The sequence below is a fragment of the Agelaius phoeniceus genome, chromosome Z (assembly GCF_051311805.1).
Source record: "Agelaius phoeniceus isolate bAgePho1 chromosome Z, bAgePho1.hap1, whole genome shotgun sequence".
Taxonomy (NCBI): Eukaryota; Metazoa; Chordata; class Aves; order Passeriformes; family Icteridae; genus Agelaius; species Agelaius phoeniceus.
Window position 1 is genome coordinate 60620298 of NC_135303.1, and position 19415 is coordinate 60639712.

The following is a 19415-nucleotide window of genomic DNA, read 5'->3' on the forward strand; positions in this document are numbered from 1 at the left end:
GAGGAGTGTCTTCAGTTTTAGCACCAAGTTGTTAGGAACACTGCTGTGTTGTGACTGGTCTGAACACATGAGTCTTTGGGTAGAGACAAGGAGAAGCCCTTTCCTCATACAGACAACCTGACAACAGTGTTGGGGTTTAGAGAAGCTGGGCCATCACTGTCCTTGTTGGCTTCACAGTTTGAATGGGCAGAGCCCTGAGCAGCCCAGCCTGACCCCAGCAGCTTAGCACTAGAGCTCCACAGGTGCCTGACCTGCCCTGTCTCCCTGTGGAGAACACCACACATACCAATATACGTATGCATGTATATTTAATAGTAAGGTTTCAAGTTACTCTCAAAAGCTTAAGAAGTTAGATACACACACACATCTACATGCACACATGAAGGTGACCGTGTGTGTGTGAGTGTGTGTGTATGCACACAGGCACGTATGTGCACATGTGCTCTCTCTCATCTCTGTGGCCAGGCTTGATGCAGCCCAGACAAGTTGTAACCCATGACTAGACTAGCCCACATCCCAAGGGAGAGCCATGGGAACACCTGTCAGAGACACCCTGTGCATCCCAAGGGATCACCCACATTGTCAACCAATGGACGTGCTCAGGCAGCCTGTGCCATAGGGATCCCTCGCAGTCTGGCCAGAGTCTCTTTTGGTGTGGCCTGGCTAATGTTGTTAGGTAGGTCTGGTGTTAATGCAATGTTTTCAGATGCTGTAGTTCTCCCTGAAACACAATGCTGTCCTTGAACTCCTTTTGAAAGAATCCCTAGCTTCATTCATCCACTGTGATAATCTGCTCACTGGAGCTTTTCTTACAGAATGAAGAGGATGAGGAGGAACAGCCTCTCAGCCTGGCCTGGCCTGAAACCCCACGCAAGCAGGTCACCTATCTTCTGGTGTTACCCATTGTTTTTCCACTGTGGGCTACCCTGCCAGACGTCAGAAAACCTGTAAGTAACTGTTGTTGTAAGTCAGTGTGTACTGCACAAAAGGGTGGCTGTCTAGTTAAATGCCAAAAAAGAACTAGAGCTATTAGGTTTTTCTAATTGTTTCTTCTTTGAAGAAGAGGTCACAATGTTAGTATTCAAATCTTCAAATGGAAAATGAGTGTTTATGAGCAGCTAGTTGTTAATAGCTCTATAAAGATTATAATTTGTATTCACTTATACTTTATGATATAAAGTGAATGGTCTGAAAAATTCTTTGGGGCCTTCACATTTGTATTTTTGAATCTCTGCAGAACACATGAGTGCTGAGTATCTGTCTATCTGCAGTGCCCAAAAGGATATGACTGGAAGGCTTTTACACTGTCTAAATCTTTTCTGTGGTTCTAACATAATTTATGTTCTATTAGACCTTTTTCTTCCATCCATAATCTTGTAATTTTCATACTAGGATGAGATTTGTAAGTCCTTTCATGTATAAAATACTTGCTAGTTTGGTCCTAAACACGGCTTGAAGTAATGTAAGACTGACAGGTTACCAAGGCTTACCACTTTTATACTTACATATACAAATAGACCTAACTGGGAAAGCTCATGGAAAGTAAAAGAGAGAGCATCAAGACCTGAAAAATAAAATAGTGGTGTTTTAATCTCTTTTCCTTTCTGGATCAAAAACAGGCTTAAAACTGGTGCAAGAGAGGCATGCACAGCATGTAAGTTTATAGATCAACACCCTGAATTCTTCTTTTCTCCTCACACACAGTGAAAAACCTTCCTCCCATCCCACACACTGAAAAACTGCAATTCAGTGCAAGAAAGAAGCTCAAATAAGATCTCTGACTTTTTTTAGATAAAAGGTTCCAAAGGCTATAAAGTGACATTTACCCTTCTTTCCCTTCTCATGCTTTTTCCAATTTTTAAGCTTTCTTTTTCTTAAAGATTCCAGAAAACTCTGGAAATCACTTTTGTTACATAACACACAGAACATATTGCATGAATTTAAAAATTATTTTTTCTGAATGTATGCCCTCCTTTCATCATTCAAAACCATCCTTGTAATTTTTTTCATAATTTGATATAAAATTAGTGAGGTATATTTATGGGCATTATTTTGAATTTTGAAAATCTGGAGCTAATAAAAGTAGACCTGTAGCTTTATTCAATATTCTGTACTGTACAAATGAGAACATTTTTTCAAAAATAGCTTTGGGAAGTGAATATCTTGACAAGTTGCCTGCAAGTTTATGATGCATGTAATTATTAACACTAGTACCATTCACAACAGAACTCCATGCTGACATCCAGCAGCTGGAACACCTTGCCATACCACAAAAGATAAACATGGATGCATGTTCCAGATAGGCAAGTTTTAAAAACAAAGTTTTAAAGCTCCATTCACTGAAAGGTGTAGTTTGTACAGAAAAAAAAATGTAGTTTGTAATTGCATGTGGATTAACAGAAGAGGTGATGGGCTGTATCAGTATGACAAGCTGCTTACTTTGAACATTGTTGTCAAAGAATTAACCAGATAGTTGCACAAACTATCTAACATTTTAAGTATGCTTTATTAATGTATCTTCAAAACATTCTCACTTATTTCTGTGTGCCATCCCCACTAATCCCTTCCTAACAAAACTGATGCCTGCTATTACAGCTCAGCATGTGCATCAGAAAACAATTTTCAATTAAATCTGTGAGATAAAAGTTAAAGAAAACCTAAAATCATACTCAAATAGACTTTTTAGACAGGTCTGCCATCAGGGACTCGATTTGCAAGTGTGATAATTTTAATCAGAAACCCAAATTCTGCATCAGGATGCTCAGATTAGCATATGCATATATAAAGTGAATGCCTGTGTATACAGATTTGAAAGACCATATGGAGCCTTTGGCATCCTCTGTGGGTGTCCACTTTTCAATAAGTTCTTCCTTCTATCTAGAGTCTTTTTTCTAGTGTATATTTTGTCTCCACACAAAGGAGATGGTTTCCCTGCATTTATTTGTACTATTCTGAGGTACATTTAGTTCCATGAAACCCAGAAGCTCTAGAAAAATTATTTTGTAGACAAAGTCTCTGGTTCTAAAGTTAGCGAAATCCTGCTCTCTTATTATGCTGTCGTGCACACATATGCAGATTTTCGTATACTTAAAGTAGATTATGCATTGGTTCAGCTAACTCTCAGCTGATTGACTAGCTGAGATGTTTTAATGTGTTTAATTCCTTAATAACACCTGCTCACGTTAAGCCAGTATATATTATAATCCTTACCATAACATCAATAATGTTGTTGGCATATCCCAGAGGTCGGTGTGCCCTTAGGGAATATTTTTCCTGAGTTCTTGCTCAGGTGTTTTGACCACTAATGGCTATTTTTCCTGTACTAATGGCTTGTTTCCCCAGTGGCTCTGTAAAGGTCACATATGTAACTGCCCATACCCTGGAGGAACAGATATTGAAAGACTGAAAGAAAAATTATGTGACCAAGGTGCCCCAGTAGGTCAGGAGCAGATACTGAACACCACCTCTTTTATTATAACCTTAAGTTATAAATAACCTTAAGTAAGGTTATTTATTATAACCTTACTCCACTGTCCATCCCTTTGGATTACGGGCCAGAAAAATGGCTCTTGGGGCTCCAGTCCTGCCATCACTGGACCCATATGGGGGAGTTCCTTCTATCTCTGCAAATTCCCATTATAAACGAAGAGCTACAACTTGCATGAACTCTTGTTGCCATACAGAGATGCACTGTTACCAAGGGGACAAGGACAACATGTTCCTGTACAGATCCAGTTAGAAGAGCAGATTCTGAATAATCAGAGTTAAGCACTGTTAAGTGTGAAAGAAAGATCAAACTTTGCAATGCAGATACATTTATGAACAAGACAAACATGAATCATTCAGGTTAAAGATGTTAGTAATAATGCTGGCTAAAATTAAAAGAGTTACCTTCCACATTATTCAGCACATACTGCCTTCCAGGATCGAGCTCTTAGAAGAAAAGCCTTCATATCTAGATTATTTTTGCTACTTATAGCCCTGTTTTTCAGACACTGGCACTAAATAAATATATAGAAATGTATCAAGAAAAATGTTCTTAAGGTTTCTGATAGACAGGAACAGTACAAATCCATCTAATCTACAGTGGAACTACAAAATCCTTCTGCTTTTGTTAAAGGAAAATAGCATATAAACTGAATCAGCCATGGCTTCTCTCATTTATCTGTTTCTTCGACCACAAAAGAGCCAATTGCTAACAATCCCTGCACTCTGTCTTTACCAGACAACCACCACAACAACTACTGAAAAAGATGGAGAGAAGTATTGCTGTCTGCTGTCTCTGACTAATTTTTCTAGGAAAATGCTTAGAATTGGCAGCTCTCATAATCTATATACATAAAATATACATAAATCTATATACATAAATCTATATACATAAAATACATAAAAGAATGCTGAAACTAGTTATAAAACAAGCATGATATTTATTGTTACAGTCTGGAATAAAATCCAGCATACAGAAAAGAATCAGCATTCTGGTTATAGCTTTTCAAATTTTCATCTATATGCATATTATAAAGCAGTATCTGTGGATTCCATTTTTTATTTCATCTCCTGTAAAATGTACAAGCTTTTAATTTTGCCCTTTCTGAATTTAAATGCTCCCCATTTTAAAATAGGTAATTTAAGTGTTAAGCCTATTAAAGTATCTTAGACTGCTGCTTATCAGTTAATTTTAGTGGGAGAGGATTAGCTAAGACAGGCGAGGAGTACACATGCTGCGAAGTTACTGACTTGTAGTTCTTAGCCATCCAAATTCTCTGGGTGTCTGACTCAGGCAGTGTCTCCTTATTTTGCCAGAACCATTTGACGTACACAATCACACCATCAGAGTGCTATTACTGACCAGCATGTATTAGTTTTGCTTAAGCCAGGGTATGCTTAAATCTTGAGTATTGTGCAGTGATCATTCAAATTGCAGTGCTGCAAGGTGCTCTGTGAAGCCTTTGTGACCAGTTCCAACAAGTTTATTGCTTCATTGTCTCATTACCCATATGTCTTGCCAAAAGATCGGAGCTTTTATGGGGAAGATGGAAAATGTTGGAAGTTGGAAAAGTTGACTTAGAGGAATGGTGAAAAAAAGTACTAGCTGCTTAGTTTTAAAAGAGAAATGGCTATTTAGATTAATTTATTTCTACCAGTCTTAATTCTGCTCCCACTGGTGTCAGATCATTATAACAGCCATTGATATGTTTCTTTCAAATTGTGTTCCTTTTTGCATTAAGGTCTTCTGTATCCCAGTGCATATAAAATTTTGATTTTAAACTTAAAATTCCATCTGAGTAGGTTCCATCATAAGCTCATTATCATATTTCCTGGTTTGACATTTAGAGCTCTCTTTTGAAAAAGTAACTCTGTAATGAGTTAAGAAGCAATTAAGAAATAGATCAACCAAAATACTCTGAGTACTTCTAAAAACAATACTTGTGACAGTAGTGGAATTTATATGAAAAGGATGTTTCCAGGTGCTGTGGTGGTTATTTCAGGGTAATCTATTTAAAACACCTACTGGACCACTTTTACTCCAACAGGTGTTCAGTTATTTATATTATGAGGGAGTTTAGAATCACAGATTCATAAAATCGTTTGGGTTGGATGGGAACATGAGAGATCATCTAGTTCCAACCCCCATGACATGAGCAGGGACATATTTCACTAGGCCAGGTTGCTCAAAGCCTGGTCCAACCTGGCCTTGAACACTGCCAGGGATGGGGCATTCGCAACTTCTCTGGGCAGCCTGTTCCAGTGTCTCACCACACTCATACTAAATGCTTCTTCCTAATGTCCAATCTAAACCTTCTTTTTTTCTACTTTTCTAGTCCTCTAGTCCTCTAATTTGAACAGGACTAGAGGACTAGAAAAGGCTCTTTTGAAAAGTCTCTCTCTTTCTCAGAGGCTTTCTTTAGGTACTGGAAGACTGCAATTAGATCACCCCAAAGCCTTCTCTTCTCCAGGCTGTACAGTCCAAATTCTCTTCTCACAGCCTTTCCTCACAGACGAGGTGTTCTATCCCTCTGGTAGTGTTGTTAAATCTATACCATTTTTAATGTGTATTTCTGTGTATATTCAGTTGTGAAATTGTATAGGTTGTGTTAGTCAACATGCTCAGTTTTCAGGAGGACATTTAGCATTATGCAAAGTACACACAGGGAATGAGTTAGTGCTCTGTAGCACAGCCAGCAGCTGCATCTGCTGCTGGAACAGATATGGACCTTCTATTTGTCCCATGCTGTAGATGAGTGTGCACAATTGTCATTGCTGACTTTACCCTTTTTACATCTGTTAACATCCCGAGCTCGTTCTAGTTCCATCAGCAGCAAGTCTACACAGTCTCACTGAGCTACAGACCAGCCTCATTGTTTCCAGGTTCAGCTGGCAAAACACAGTGACATTCCTGCTTGATCAGCTCTAATGGCCAGCCCAATACACTGATCATGTTTTTGGTCTACAGCCACCCTCTGATTCTGTGCTAATCAATTCCAAAATGTGAAACTGTTTCATACAAATGTCTGTTGAGTTTGTTATATAAGGAAAGCTGACTGTGCAGCTCTGTAAACCCCCTAAAAAAAGAAATGTTTATTATGGCTTGAAGAATCTGAATCAGAACAAATGGTATTTTGGACACACTGAGGGAAAGCCCTGCAATCCCATATACTTCCACAACACCTAGGAATGATCCACAGTCTTAGTGAGCCTGCTGGTGCAGCAGGGGCGTGACCTGCATTGAAAGGGGGCACAAAAATTCTGGAGTGGAAGTGGATTTAGTGAGGACTAAATGGGAAGAAGTACTGCAGGACTGAGCAGCAGCTGCAAGAGGCATTCAGAGTGGTATAACTTACTTCCATAGGCAGTCTTACTGGTTATTCATTTAAATTTGTAGGACTCTGCTAGTCACATGTCAGAAATCATCTAGGGTAAGATCTGCATTCAGAAGGTCAGTGACCATAAAGAAAGACAGAATTCATTCACAGGACAAATTTGATTTTAAGTACTAATTTGATTAGATAGTGTTTGCCTGGTGCAGTATTGCAATTTTGTTCCCTTCCTTTAGTAGTTAGCTTGACTTCTTTTTGTTACATAGATTCAGTTAGTCAATAGGTAATTTGGAAAATGCAAAAGATTGGAAAGAACAGAAACCAAAATAAATCATTAATCTGAATATAACCCATTCGTTGGCTGCAAGAACACAAAAATTCTGTGTTCTTCACAAAAATTCTGTCTGTTCAAAATCTGACACAAGTAAGGGAAACAGTGAAAATGAAAATTAAGTTCCTTCGGTCTTAAAGAGAGTTTTTAATTCATTGAAGGGCCTGGCAGTATGTTTTTGCATGCTTTTATAATATTACAACATTAAATTTGTCTACAAAATGAAGCATGGAAAATATGTGCTTAACATATCTTCTATTGAGAAAGTATGTACTTTTCACAAGCAGAGTAAATGCTGTAATAAATTTTAGGTGTATGTGTTTTTACCTCTGCCATATGGCAGTCTTTTTTATACTGACTGAAATTTGTTGCAAAAAGTTACTAATGTAGGACGGAAAGATATGGGCACCTTTTGAAGCAATTTGAAAACATTCATTCTGAAGAAACATGAAACTCTTAATAAATTTAGAAGTCAAACCACTATTGAGCTAAACACATGCATATGCAAACTGCATCATAACAAATAATGATAAAAATGACAACCCAGAACTTGCCAGTCATCACACAAGTTTTTAGGAAATCTTATTTTGTGACTGAAGCAATTGGAAGGATGAGGTACATATATACCAATGTCAGGGCATCTGTTTCTTACTTTTCTTGACAGGTATTTTGATCATCTGATGATGATCAGAACAGTTGCTTAGAACAGGCCATCAGAAAAAATGAGAAGCCACTCTCATATTGAGAAGGAATTAAGAGTATGGCATATCACCCTTCAATATAAGTTTTCACTGCTCCTCCTTCTTTCTGTTTCAGACTTCAAGAAAATTTTTTCCTATCACGTTTTTTGGTTCTATCAGCTGGATTGCCTTCTTTTCTTACTTGATGGTCTGGTGGGCACACCAGGTAAGGAGGTGATACTCTTACAAAATAAAAGCCCTGCATTATGTTTTGCACTGTAAAAGATCATTTCTAATCAGAGTCCATCTATCTCATGCCGGGTGCTGCTTTATTTCAGGAGCTGTAGCCATGGGTAAAGTAAATCAGAACTCACTAAATAATAAGTAGCTCAGAGAGCTGTGGTTGGCCTGACCACAGGACTTGATCATTCTTGTAACATCAGAACTATCAGCAACTGACTGTCAATACCTTATGCTTCTGTTTGAAAGCCTTACCTTTCTCCTGATACATGGGAAAATCCATGAAAACTAGAATTTCGGTGATCTTGCCTGGTATTCTCCAAGCTAGTGGGAAAGTCCAGGACAGTTGAAAACATTTCTTCACTGCAGGAAACTTTTTTCTGGTTTTATTTAAACTCTTCTAGGTTGGAGAGACCATTGGTATTACTGAAGAAATCATGGGACTGACTATTCTAGCTGCTGGCACATCCATACCTGACCTTATTACCAGTGTTATTGTAGCACGCAAAGGTCTGGGGGACATGGCTGTATCCAGTTCTGTTGGAAGCAACATATTTGACATCACAGTGGGGTAAGCTCTACACCAAGAAAATTGTGTCTATTTTAAACAACTCTTTTGTTCTTAGCATATTGCTGTGGTATTGCCCACAAGCAGCAATCTTTAAAAACCAGAGTAATGCAAATATGAAGCGAATGTTACTGTGGCAAGTGCTCTGAAGTTTATAGATGTCTGCATGAAAAAATGTTATAAATTTGTTGCCTAATCCTTGCTTTGATATGTCACAGAGAGGCTTAGGCAAGTGAATTGCACTTTAAAATTGTGCAAGGGCATCGTTCCGAAAAGGAATTTCAAAGCTTTTCATACTTTTGTGTGGTTGCTGTTTGCTTTCTGCTACCACTCATTGGGCTTATACTAGAGCTTTCTTTATAAATGATGATCAGGAATAATTCATTGCCTCTGCAGTAATCAACATGTTTTCTGTAATAACAACAGAAAGTTGTTGTCTTGTGTAACTGATTTAGGCTGCTGTTGCCATGTGATTAATTTTTTTTCTATACCTGACAAGTCCAAAATTACAAACCAACTCTCTCTTAACAAAAAGGACCCTTTTTATAGCTCTGACAATGTGAAGGTACATGAGATTGTGCAGAAGTTTTATACTTACACTTCACTGCTTCATGGCAGCTCTAGGGTAATGATTTGCGGCATAATGTTGTAATTCAAATTCTTTTTTGATCTTTTGAGACCAAGGTAGATCAGATTCAGAAACAGTGTAATCCATGCCTCAGTGTTTCAAAAGTGTGCAGGAAATACACAGATAAATTCTGTCTTTGTTCCCACATTACCATCTTCAACACAGGATGGAGGTACTGAGAATCATGTCCATACTTTCAATTTCTCCATCTTTGGTTGCTTCTTGCTATCACACACAAACAGAAGAACAGGTGTAGTCATAGTTAGAGTGCCAGACAGCCTGGTTGTAGAGGAGATCCTGGTTTTCACAGCTGGAAATATACCAGCATCTGCAAAAAGGTACAAAAAAGGATCCTGAAGTTTGAATGTATAGTAAATATATTTTTTACTGTATCTGTTAGCTAATGGCAGTACTTTACACATAGTAGGAAAACTTAGCCAATTTTCTATTAATGCAGAAGCATTCAGTCTTTGAAATATCTATATGCAGCAAACCTGTAAAATGCATGAAAACCATGTCCTCCAACTTGGAGTACAGAGCATGCATTACAAAATTATTTCTCTTTTGCAGTGCTTTCTTACTTTTTAAAAAATGTTTAATCTTCCTGCCAAAGGAAATGGTTTTGTCCTGCACCAGTCTGCTACATTTACAACAGAAATGGCACAGCTGAGCTGTAGACTGGTGTAGTTAGTACTGCAGCTGTAATAAATTATTCTCTCCTGAGCTGCTTATTCAAAGTTTTAATGTTGTGAGCTTCTGACAACTCACTTCATGCTTTCTAAGCCTGCTAAGCTCCAGTCAGTTCTTAAATATTTATTTCAGCTTGACATCTTGCAGAGGGATATTGTCTCCTTCTGTGGCGTGAGAGATGAGAAATGCAATGACAGCAAACACAGAAATAGAAGTTAAGCTGAAGTTCAATTGAAGTTCACAGTTTAACAGAGGTTTATACAGTAAATGTGGACAAAGATATTTAAGGGCGAAATTTTGCCGGCAGTGTCTTGCAGAGTGCTGGTTCTTCATGGCAAGGTCATGTTTCTTTCCAAGCCACCCTCCTGTCAGGCAGGCTCTTGGAAAGAGTGTGCAAATAGCTTCAGCAGATAGTGTGAAATCTAGAAACAAATGAAAGGGGGTTTCCTCTTCACAGACAGGATGCCAGGTGATTTGCCAGCCAAGGGAAATATAATTCACTACTATAATTGGTGGAAGAGTGGGGGGGCAAAAAATCCTATGTTTTCTCTCCAAGAACCATGAGAAAGCTTACAATTTATATTTATGCAATTATTAGAAGAGTTGAACCTCTTCCTGCCTCACTTCATGCAGGAGGCCTTTGGTGGTGTTTTGATTTGTCACCAGAAACCTTCTAGTGCTCCCTTCTGGACTTCTACAATGTTTTAAATTAATTTTTCTGTTTCTTAACAGCCTTCCTCTTCCATGGCTCCTGTATGCTGTGGTTAACAGCTTTGCCCCGGTGACAGTCAGCAGCAATGGTCTGTTCTGTGCGATTGTCCTCCTCTTCATCATGCTGCTCTTCGTCATCCTCTCCATTGCTTCCTGCAAGTGGAAGATGAATAAAATCCTGGGTTTCTTCATGTTTGGGCTTTATTTTGTGTTCCTGATTGTCAGTGTCCTTCTGGAGGACAAAGTGATCCAGTGTCCTGTCTCCATCTAGCGGGAAGTGGAGAGTGGAAAGTTATTTTTTTCTCAACAGAAAAAAAAAAAAAAGAAAAAAAAAAGAAAAAAAAAAAGAAAAACCAAAACAGATCTATTTATTAAAGAAAAGATACATATGTCAAAACAAAACAGCAGAAAAAAAAAAAAAACACAGTGGAAAATTGCAGCAGGAATAACCCATGGATCTGTAAATTTTCTCTTCCTCTATTTCGAAAGAATGAAAGAAAAGTACATAAAGGGTCAGTCTCAGAGCTGAAGAATGGCTGCTGCTGGACATTGCAGTAAGGCCTGAAGGGCTGAGTCTGGGAGCACCAAGGGTTCCTCTGCTGCAGAACATCCTCGCTGCTCAGCACTGGACACGCACCGTGCCCACGGCAGCAGTGAAAGTTACTGCTTCTCCTCTGCCTACAGTACCTACCTGCAGACTTCTCCTTCTCTGTAGTAGCACACACAGACACACTGTGTGCTCAGTTCTTAAAGCTCTCCTCTTCCAAGGGGAATGCTAATATTAACTTTGTGGAGGCACCACCCCCCACACACCCTGGTACAGGATTTTTCCAATAACCTGCTGAAACTCCTCAGTGGAAAGCATACACCAAGCGATGAGTCACAAACAGGGAAGGGCTTGTATGTCTCTTCACGTAAGTGGATTTATGTGATGTGATTTCAGCTAAGCCAGGGAATTCATCAGTTTTGATCATCTGCATCACAGGTCCGTAAAGGCAATCAGCAGGATGTTAATGGTGGTTTCTTACATCTTGCAAAACTCTTCAGGTTCCAGAAACTCTGGCACTGAAGCAGTCATGATGCCTGACCATTTTGTAACTGGTGCAGATTTTCATTGCATTCTCATGCAAAGACCAGAATGGGGATAATCTTTCTTCTCTAATAGCAACGCAGCATGCAGTGACATCATACAGCTATGTGAACACACCATTTTTTCTAATGCAGCAATATCAACAGTACCAATGGCTTTCAGATGCTGTTATGAGTTTGCCTTTTCATGCCAGAATAAAAAGGCTAATTTGCTTACGCATAGTATTTCATAAAGAAAATAGAAGTAGTTATAAAGTGGCAGCCTAATTGCTAAGTGAATATATACTTTATAGGCTTTCACTATTACTTGGAGTGTAAGGACCTTCACAGCTACATATAGTTATTTGCTGGAAGAGATCTCCAGCTGTTGTATAAAGCTGGGGAAGTTCACATTTGCTGTTATAAATCTTGAAACTAGGTAGGAGAAACACAATTTAAATACAGTGGAGCTGCAGGAAACTTACATGAAAATTCTTCAGTATTGCTGGAAGTGTACATGTCTAAAGAAAGGAAGGAGTGAATATGCAACGACCTTTTTCTGAGATACTGAGAGAATGAGAAAGTCCAAACCTAGAGCAGAAAAAACCAAGAAGGGAGAAAGCAACTAACTTTCTGTAGTTTGGCTGATTTTTTTTAAAAATGAGAGGACTGGAATGAATGTTAAAAAATTATTTCACATAATCATCATTTGTTTATTTAAGTCTTTTGTGCAATTAAGAGCTCGTGAAGTTTCAGTGCATTTCTGTGACCTGTTTCATCATTGTTTTATATGTGTATTGTGCTCTCAATGGCAATGCCATTCTCACATCTGTGTAACAGAAGTCTCAGCACATTTTGTCTTGGCTGTTTTACTCTGCTCCACACTGTTTGTTTCTCATTTATCCCCTTTGTCCTTTACTGTTTTCCTGTTGTATGTGTTTTTATGTAACAGTGTATGATTAGAAAATAAGGACTTGACAGAAAACAATGGTAGAGAAATCATTACAAAATTCATATTAGGAATATTAATATTATGTGATATCATGAAGAAAAAAGTGAGATGTTAATGAAATAAAGGAAGGATACTAGGAGTTGCAATGTCTGCTACTCATATATTGTCCTAAGTCCTAGCTACATGCAGAATCAGTATTTGATCTTAACCATACAACAAGCAACATCTGTTACTTCTTAGTGCTGTTTAGAGTGAGCTTCTCACATTGAGAGCAAAAACTTGTCTTTGTAGTCAAGATCCTTCACTGGTGCAGAATTGTTACCTGTCTTAACGATAGGGCTGCCCATCTTTAACATTTGTTCCTAGGGGTGTACGCCATGGAAAGGTGGGTGGATATACATACCTGTGGTGCCCTCTGCTGACAGAACAGCAGCCTAAAGCGATTTGTAACCCAAATTCTGACCTCAACCAAAACGTGTGTCCCAAAATACAGAGCTGACTCCGCAGTACAATCTATTCCAGAGGAGTCACCAAATGCTTTTGTTTCTGATGACAGTGCTCAAAACTGGTAATCCTTTCCCAAGTAAGCAGAATCATACATAGGAGTGATCCAAAGTAAGGGCTGTGTATGTGGGTACTTACAAAATACTGCAATGCCCAGATTTCACTGATCTGACATTTCAAATCGAGAAACCAGACCAATCTCTATTTAGTACACTACTTTTTTTTTTCCTTTTTTTTTTTTTTTAACTTCATACCAGCATGGTGTAACAACTTCCATACTGGAAACAGAAAACTCTCACCTGACCTTCAGAGCTCTGAGAGCTCTCTGGTGCACTCAGAGCATCTGCAGCAGAGACTGCTGGCCCACTGAGGGCAGGTAGGGAGTAGAGAGTAACTGGCATCAACAGCTTATAGGAAGACCTTTATGTACACCATTAAGGACTGATATCCTGTAATGGCATTTCTATACTGTCTTAAAATGTGTCTCATTTCTTTCCCTGTTTGTCTGTTTGTCCCTATCACATCTTTATCTAAGAAGGTATTATAAACAACTTCTCCTTCTCCAGAATAAGACACGTCATGTCTCCCACTGCCTTGTATCTGTTGGGCAGATCATTTTTCAAATGGTTGAATAACTGTGCCAGTGGTACCTCAGATCCAGAGGTAACAGGACAGATTTCAATTGTGTGGTGCTTTCTGTGAACAATGTTTATACTTGCCAAGGCACCTTTCTACTGCTGGGGTAAACTGTTTGTGGATACTTGAATGCTGATGTGCTCTTTGATTACAAGACAACAGCTCTGCTGGCTAGTAAAGAGGAGTGGGATGGAGGGAGAAGCTTAGTCCTTTATCCTGTACAGAAGGAATTCAATCTTAAACTAGAATGCTGAGAAAACAGTCAAAAGCTGCTCCAACCCAGTGACTGGATGTCAGTGAGTGTTCCAGACTCAATGCTGCCAGAAACACACACAGTTTTTGCAACATTCCTGTTTTACAATTTCAACAAATTTCCCAGCATAAAGTGTTTCTCATTGTTCATAATTATTTCAGTGTAGGATCACGAACTCTTCTCAACATTGCACACCTAGAAATCAAGCATACCTAAAAATCAAAGTTCTATTTTGTTCAGCCAAAGTTCTGTATAACTTCACTAGGGATCCGGTCCTTCACACTGCCCAAATTCTATAGTGAACTAACTGGTGTTGAAGCCTTTTCCCCCTGCCTGTATGCCCGTGCTCACTAACTCAATCACTACTGCTGTCTGCATAATCCTTATGAAGTATAAATGAATAATTAATAGAAAAATTGGCATTGATAAAGGTCCTGTTCTAGCTTAGCACTTTCAGGACACCAGCTTGGAAACATAGAAGTAAGAAAAGAATGCAACTTCAGATTAAAAACCGACCCTCTGTGGCACCATCATCTCTGAATAGAATCAGTATTGAACACAATTTTTGGAAGGGATTTCTGGTAGCATTTGAAGAGGATCATGGCTCAGATTGTAGCCAGTTTTAAAGGTCTTCTGCACTAACTTTATTGGAATTAAATATGAGAATGGGCCTCATTGGTACGAAATACCACTTGAGTCTTACAACTATTCTGTTTTCCCTCTGCATAAGCCACCCTGGTCACAACTTGGTAAAAGCTATAGAAGTGTGATTAAAAGTGTGGTGTGAAGATTCTCTCCTTAAGAACTACACGTAGACATGGAAAAATCTTTCAGCAAAGCTCTATGTATTTTAAATTAACTATTTTACTGAAAGCTAGTGCTTTCTTATAGTGCAGACAGGCTCTTGTGTCTGTATGCTTCTGCTTATGTATCCAGTTGATGTGGCTGACTGCATAAACTTCATGAAGCATAAAGCACAGTGGGTGACAAGCAACCTTATCTAGTGTCATTTGTTTGTAATGGCAATGAACCTACCATATAATTTCAACATACACTTCTCTGAAGTAGTTGACATGGTCACTGTCACTCATGGTACTGTTGTGTGTGGATATGAAGGTCCACAAAGTGGTAAGTTAAACATGTAGTTAATCCAAGTACAGTGAAAAAATAGATGCTTAGAAATATTATTAATGTTTGGGTGTTTTTTAAGGGATTATTTCTCTGGTTGTCTTTTACTTCATTACATATTTTGCAAAAAAGGGGATATTCAATGTTTTTTAATTATTATTCCTTCAGCAGTAATTCCTTAAAATAGCATCTTGTGGTCCATATAACTTATGTTCTGAGTCAAGTATGAGTCTGTATCAGATGGTTTTCTTTATTTATAACAAGGAAATAATCCCTTCTCTAAGAACTGGCCCAATGAAATACAGAAGAATTCTGCCATTAACCTGGACAAGATACTTTTATCTTAAGTTCCTGTGTTTCATAAATGCTGTTATATAACAAACCTAATTGTCCTGGGAGCTATGTACAAAGAGATAAATTACATTCACTTGTATTCTTGGAAACAATTTTACCTCTTGTAAATAACAATGACACAAGTAACTGAGGCATGGTTTGAGCAGGTGATTCTTTTTTTTCTGCTATTCCTGGAAAGTTAAATTGAAGAAAAATACTTACAGAAAGTGAATTTGAGATTATCAAATGGGATAGTTTGCAACAGTGTGGAGAAGAATCCTGCTCCAATCCTCCAAAAGCCATGGGTTTCATGCCTGGTTGATGGCAACTGATCTTCTGGGTCTGTTGCCATCAGCTACAGGAATATTGGTATTGAGATGCCCATCATTTCCATTGGAACTGTTGAGAGTCACCTCCAAATGGAAGTCCTGCAGTTCAGTGCACCCATCCAGCGCAGCAGTCACAGGTGGCTCAGAGCCCCATAGCTCAGACAGGCCATCCTGTAGGTCTGCAGTGTGTTGCTGGGTGTCAGTGTGCAGCATCCCAGGACTTGTCTGCCTGGATGGGTGCAGGTAGCTTGAGCCTTCCCCTGCCTGTGTTCCTGCTTGACTGGATGCAAGCCGTGTCTGCTCCAGAAGTCATGTTGTCACATTGACATGGCACTGAGCCCCTGCTCCAGCCAGCCAGACACAGGTCAGCCCCAGCCTAGAAGCCATGTAATCCCTTGGAGTGTGGGTAGACCAGGCACACAATTGGCCGTATCGTTCCTACACGAGCCATAAGTGAAATTGCCCAGGACAAGAATGAGTAATTCAAGACTGGTAAATGAACTGTACATTCATGTAGATTTATTGTAAATTCTCCACTCGTGAAACACAAAACCAATCCCAACAATGAAACTTTTACACATTTTTAAAGATTGTGCACTTTACTATTTTATTTTTATTTTTATTTTATGTCACATAGTTGTCTTAATGCAAAAAGAAGCCATAAAGAACCCAGAAGACTAGTATGGGGTTTCTAAGTAAGGGGATCATTAATTTTAAAGTAAAGAATCAATTCCATATCTCTGTTTAAGGTATAATGTCAAACACTGACAAATAAATGTACAGTAAAGCAGGATCTGGTTTCACCTTAGTGATGCTGTGAGTAAGTCGGGGGAGTTTGCTCCTCATCTTCTTGAGTTTTCCTATGGGGCTGTACAAAATGCTGCACACTACCTTTGCAGTAGGGACTCAATCCTGCTACCCTTGTTCACCCCAGGAGAAGGAATAAAATGCTTGCAGAGTCAGGCCAAATAAAGCAATTAAATCATTCTGCTCCTTTGATGTTTTCTCCCACTGAGATCACAGTAAAGGAAGTTCCTTATGTTTTAGTAAGTTTGTAAGAGATGAGTTGCTTCTGTCAATTTTTCAAAAAGTTTTCAGGGTCAGGTTATCCAATAGAAATAAATCATTTATTTTAATCCCTCATCAAAATTAAGTAATGCCAAAGGATTTCACTTGGTTTTGTGTTCATTTCCATTATCAAGACCTCTGTTGCAGTTTTAGTTTTGCAATCCTGACTCTGGGGAATTGACTTACATGAATTAAAATTATTTCTGTCACTTAAGATGGCAAGATCAGGAGATGGTATTGTGATGTGAAAATAGTGCGTTATAACTGACAATCAGAGGCTATTTTTGTAATAAAGTGTTTCTAGCATGTTTGTTTCACTTTGTAGTTTTCATACTCTTATCATCCATAATTTTCAGCCTATTGTAAGAAAAATCTGAAGTCCCCCATCTTTACTCATTTCAAACTTTAAAAGTAAAAATACATTTCCTTTTGCAAGTCCAGGCAACCTCCTGAAAATTCCAATTTTTCTCATGTGTTTAAGTGTATGGATCATTATTCACTAGATTATACTCTTGTATCGCTGAATCAGTATATGCTCTGTGAATATGTTTGTATATAGTATGAAAGTTACCTTTATTTGTATATAGGCTCTTGGAAATAATCCCTTCTATCAAGGTCCTACTTCACTATCTACAGAATGTTTCACTGTGGCGTGTACACTTTCTCACCTTATCATATTAATACAGAGTTCTTCATATAAATCACTTAATGTAACTGAGTTGTCTAAGTGTGAATAACAATAACAATAAATACTAATAAAAAGAATGAAGAGTGTGTCAATTTGCTCAGTATCTTTTGTCTTGGGTCTTGGGTTTGCTGTTGCTCTGAAAATAGTATTTTAACTCCCTTCTCCAGTTTCAGTGATGAGCTGCAGTGCTGCTCATCATTTCTGGTGTTCAAGCCGTGCTGCTTGCCTCTTGCCATGTCCCAGTGCTACCTTCTGTATATACACAGAGTAAAGAAATTGCCTGTCTTTCAGTGAGCTTAAAATTTTGTTAGACAATGATTTTTCATTTACTACTCAATGTGAATCCAAACTACCTGGAGGGGTGTATGTCTGGAGCCCTGTCATTCTGTTCAGGATCAAGTTCCCTTACATTTCTTTACTGATACATTTGATCACAAGATGTTTTGAGTCCCATTCTTTACTTTGACATTTTGTTTAATCTCCAGGCTGCACAGTCTATTGTCCTTGCCAGCTAGGTGGGTTTTTTTGGGGTTTTTTTTTGTTTGTTTGGTTGGTTGGTTGGTTGGGGTTTTTTTTTTGGTTTTTTGTTTTTTTGGGTTTTTTAGTCTGCCCTTGGGTGAATTATGCATTTAAGTAAAAGAACGATCTTCATTAAATTACAGTAAAAGAAAGTCAACAATACTAGCATTTTCTCATAATCAACCAAAATTTCCATCTTCACAAGTTACAAAACATTGCACATGGACATTATTACTTAATATTTCTCCCATAGTAGCCCAGGAAGTTATCCTTCCCAGTGAATTAAGGTGGTTTTTGTGAGGCATCATGCCAACGCTGAAGGTGTGAGCTCAGGAGAGTGGTTTTTCTCTCATCTTTAACTTTACTAGAGCCTTAAAATTTTAGTTGAAAAACAAAGAAATTTGCAGATAGCTTAGGAGCTGAGAATGATGATTGTCCTGAGACATCCATGCCTGCCAAGCAACAAAAAACAAGGTAAAACACATCCTACAAAACCTAAAATTGGCTCCAAGTCACGGAGGCACATGTGGGACGTTTCAAAATTTAGATTGGAGATGGAGAGTTTGTAAAAAGACATTTAGTCTTTATCTGAGGAGTGAACATGCATACATACACAGGTGTTCACAGCTTTGCACTATGGGTGTGTGTTTTCTTACCCTACTGCTTGCTAACATTTGATCCCTTCCTCAACTGCAGTGACTTTTGTAAAATGGAGGATTTTAAATCCTTCAGTGCCTTGATGCTATATGACTGGGTTGAGCAGGAAGAAAAGAAAAACAAATTATATATCCACCACAATCCTGCCTGGGGGAATGAAGGCAAGTTGCCTTACTATGTGTCCACAAGCAAGTACTTCACTGTCCTACCTGTAGTGCTGAAAAAAGCATTTACTATTACTTTTCTCCTTTACAAGTAGTTGCATTTGGAGTGTTAATTGACAAGAAGAAAAGCAATGTGCCCGTTAAAACTGAGTTCAAGCTTTCCTTCCCTGGAAACACTTCAGAATTTCCCTTTAAAACAAAGAATTCCTTTTCTGTCAACACATACCTCAGAGAAATAAACATTTGTGCAGAAACTTGCAAAGAGTAGAGATTTTAGCCCTGAAGAGTTGTTCATCCCTTCATCTCTTATTTATGCAAATTTTCACATCACGGTTTGAACTACACATCTATTTTATGGACAATGGGGTGTTTTTTGGCAGGATGAAACCTACAGTATTGCTTCTGAGGCATCAAACCCAAACCAAACCATTTCTTGTTAGCTAAATATGA

At 38.4% G+C, this 19415-nt stretch overlaps 1 protein-coding gene across 5 annotated transcripts in view; it reads left to right on the forward strand.

Moving 5' to 3' along the window:
* Positions 1-17702, forward strand: part of SLC24A2 (solute carrier family 24 member 2) — a 113806-nt gene extending 96104 nt beyond the window's left edge. For all 5 annotated transcript variants that reach the window (XM_077171085.1, XM_077171086.1, XM_054652318.2 and 2 more), the window contains 4 exons: positions 816-947; positions 7966-8055; positions 8474-8640; positions 10688-17702. In XM_077171085.1, coding sequence (XP_077027200.1) covers positions 816-947; positions 7966-8055; positions 8474-8640; positions 10688-10937 — 639 coding nt within the window. In that variant the 3' untranslated portion in view covers positions 10938-17702. The remainder of the gene's footprint in view (positions 1-815; positions 948-7965; positions 8056-8473; positions 8641-10687) is intronic.
* The last annotated feature ends 1713 nt before the right edge of the window (positions 17703-19415 follow it).